The 3,250-nt window shown below is 38.0% G+C and overlaps 1 protein-coding gene across 1 annotated transcript; it reads right to left on the bottom strand.

Moving 5' to 3' along the window:
* Positions 1-473: 473 nt before the first annotated feature.
* On the bottom strand, positions 474-1,398 carry Hus1-like (Hus1-like checkpoint clamp component). The gene has a single exon (XM_065217370.1). It carries the CDS (start codon positions 1,354-1,356, stop codon positions 478-480), a length of 879 nt encoding a protein of 292 aa, XP_065073442.1. The 5' UTR covers positions 1,357-1,398; the 3' UTR covers positions 474-477.
* Between the last annotated feature and the right edge of the window lie 1,852 nt (positions 1,399-3,250).

Here is a 3,250-nt window from a genome sequence, read left to right as displayed (position 1 = left end):
AGGAAGAAAAAGCTAAACGTGGGCTTAACAGTTTAAATCTCTATGACTTTACAACAAACAGAACTATAGGCAAAATATGAAAATTTTAAATATATAAATTAAACCCTATCGCTAAAAACAAAAACAAGTATGATAAATATTACCAAAAGAACAAACGACACACGAGCTCAGTAAGGAGAGGCTTAAATGTAACATTCTCATTCTCATTCATCAAAATTCAGCAAACAATAACAGGCATTCTACCGTAACACTAAAAAAGAAAAAAAAAACAGAAGGATTAGGACGAGGGCTGAAAAAAAACGTAGTTAAGGTATCGGGATCAGGAGGATGTTCGAGCTGAATCCTGACGACGCGGAGAACGTCCCAACAGTTTAGGGACGAACGAAGAGAGCAGAACGAAAACCCTTCACATTAGTCGCTTTTCATAGTTAAAATAAAAATGATGATTCATTAAAAAATGTGTGCAACAGTTTCCTTTTATTCGAAATCCACAGCCGGTAGAATGAAGTTCATGAACACGTGTTCCCTCATTTCGAACTTTATTTTCAACAGGTGTTCGTTTTTGATGTTGGCAATCATTTTCGTTTCACAAAAGTCCACACTCTCCAGCAGGGTGGACAGCTTTTTGGCGTCCACTTTGCATGCTGCTTCCAGGGTTTCTTGCTCAGGCTCGGTCTCACCCCCGTCCGGTGGTTTCGCCCGGGCACACTGTAATCCCTTGAAGTGACTGGCCACGGTAACTACATCCGTTTCCACTACCAGCGATAACTCTCCGGCCAGCGTAGCGTAGATCGTCACCGATGGTGACATATTCTTCTTCTTATCCATCAAACCCTTCAAGGACTTCACCGAAGGCAGCATCACCGTTAGGTCGTAGACCATATCCAGTGGAAGATCGAAATTTCCCCACTCACTCCTGGGTACCACCGTAACGGGGATCTGATGCTGCACCTTCGGGTTCATGATATCGCTTTCGTTATGTACTATCCCGCTCATTTCCACCTCCAGACAAGCGACGTCCGTTTTCACCAGCTTCATCTTCACGTAGTCCATCGTATTGTTCCGCGTGTAGGACAACGCTTGCACCAGGTTGGACGTCGCTGCCATCAGATAAATTTGATTGTGTTCCGCATCCACCCCGTCCATGACAAACTCGCTGAAGAATCCGTTCCGATTCGATGCATCGATTTCACACCACAGACACTGACCGGCTTCCACTTCGCCTTCGATTTGAATGATCACCTTCGACGGTTGGATGTTGATGGCAATATTGCGGTTTATTCGCGAGAATGTGGTCACAATGTCCAGTAGCTCGCGCATGCACAATGTATCCGTTATTACGGCTCGGAATTTCATTTCGGTTCGCAAAACACAACACGGACGGTTAATCACTCCGTGTAAACCTGGAGGAATAAAAGCTTACTAGCGGCTCTGAGCATAACAAACTGTCGAGAATGTAAATGTAAACAAACAACATATCAGGTTCCGTTCCCGGTCTCTGGGAGTGAAGAAAGCTTTTTTGAAAAGCTTCATTACATGGTTAAGGGGTGGGCCAATGTAAATCAAATTAATATTTGTATCGATGGGTATTGCGGACCCGAAACAAATAATTATTATAAAACAACAAAATTACAATGATTTTTACTGTTGAATTTCGAGTACATTAAAATTTATTGTTAAATTAATGTACGGGAGAAAAAATAGATTTCGATTCTTAACGATACAATGCTCAAACAACGAAAATTAGTGTGATGAGATCAAATTTGTTCGAGAAAAATCACTTTTTTATAATGTTAAGATGCTTAACAACCCCCCTTTTTTACTGTAAATTCCTCAAATACCATAATTTTCATTGTTGTGAACCATGAATTTCGTTGTGATTTTATGGTAAATGACAAAAATGTTCAATGTTTTGACAATACATAACATGGTTACAATGACAATGAAAATCATTGTATTTTTATTGGATTTTTTTTACGGGGAGTCGATCGATTTTATTTTGCAAGCCAATTAATCACTTCATTCGAGCAGTTGAAATGACGTTTACTACCACTCAAACTTCGAAATAAAACAATATTTTGAGATTTTTTCTTCCACATCCACGAGAAAAGCAGCCAAGATTTGAGCGTTTCATTAAAAAATAGTAATTTGTTGGTCCAGTTTTGAGAAATCGCTGGTAGAAAGTTACGCCAAAACTGGTTGACAAAATGGTCCATTGGGTTCTTTACACACCCATTTTTTATTGCCGTTAACCAGCAAAATTTTGCTGGATTTTTCCGAGCTGGAAGTTCAGCAATCTATCCAGCAAAATATTATAGCTGTACGACCAGCAAAACAAACTGACGTAGAAGTGACAGCTCATAACCGTATAAACAGTAATATTTCACTGATTTTTTTCAGTAAAACTAAACATCAATTATTTTGCTGTATAGCCAGCAATATGATTTGTTTTTAAATTGAATCTCATTTTGGTTTCGAAAGAAAACTTGTTCATAATTATTAATTTGACTCGTTTATTTATTGGGCAAATATAAGAGAATATTAGCGGGTAAAAATTGCAACAGTCGTATCTTGAGTCGTATAGACAAAACTCGAGCAATTTAGCACTTGACTGCTCTGAAATCAAATATAAAAGTATTACCATATTGATTCAATGATAAAGTTCATAAACTTACTTCATAATTGCACGATGATGATGTTAAAAAAGGAACTTTCTAGCCGACTTGCTATTTCTGAACATAAAGATCAAAGGAATGTGAAAAGCAAAATGATCGAAAGTTTGACAGATCATGCAATTCAGTAAAAACTGCTTGTGCTGGAAGCAGTTCAGCAATCCATTTGGCTGGACCTCGATTTCAATTTTTGGTGTGTAGGCTGTGAACCATTTGCCGAGTTAAATTTAACTCATGGTTAAAAGTAACATTTCGAAAGTTATTTTCTATGTTCGAAAATCCCTGTGCTGTCGATCGACCGGTTTTCGAGAAGAACTCAGCCACAGTTGTTAAAATTTAACTTCTTGTCCGTCAGAAGTAACCACGCTCGAATAGCAGGGTTAATCGATAACTTTCCATCTGTCATATTTTAACCAAAAGTTAAAATAATCCACCAAATGGTTCAGTGCCTTAAGGGTATTGAGCTAGGTATTGAGGTAAATGCATATTCGTAATCTCCATTAAAAATGGAACCCAAGCCCAAAATTTCAACAATGTTGGTACACTATTTTAAATAAGTACGATTACATTTGAAAAAA

This window comes from Ochlerotatus camptorhynchus, unplaced genomic scaffold (genome assembly GCF_037179485.1).
Source record: "Ochlerotatus camptorhynchus isolate MF236.1 unplaced genomic scaffold, CSIRO-AGI_Acam_v1.1 ptg000077l, whole genome shotgun sequence".
NCBI classification, from domain to species: Eukaryota; Metazoa; Arthropoda; class Insecta; order Diptera; family Culicidae; genus Ochlerotatus; species Ochlerotatus camptorhynchus.
This window is presented reverse-complemented; position numbering and strand designations above follow the sequence as displayed.

Bases quoted from the DNA above. Each gene is read 5' to 3' on its own strand.
- Hus1-like (XM_065217370.1), bottom strand. From the start codon at position 1,356: ATGAAATTCCGAGCCGTAATAACGGATACATTGTGCATGCGCGAGCTA.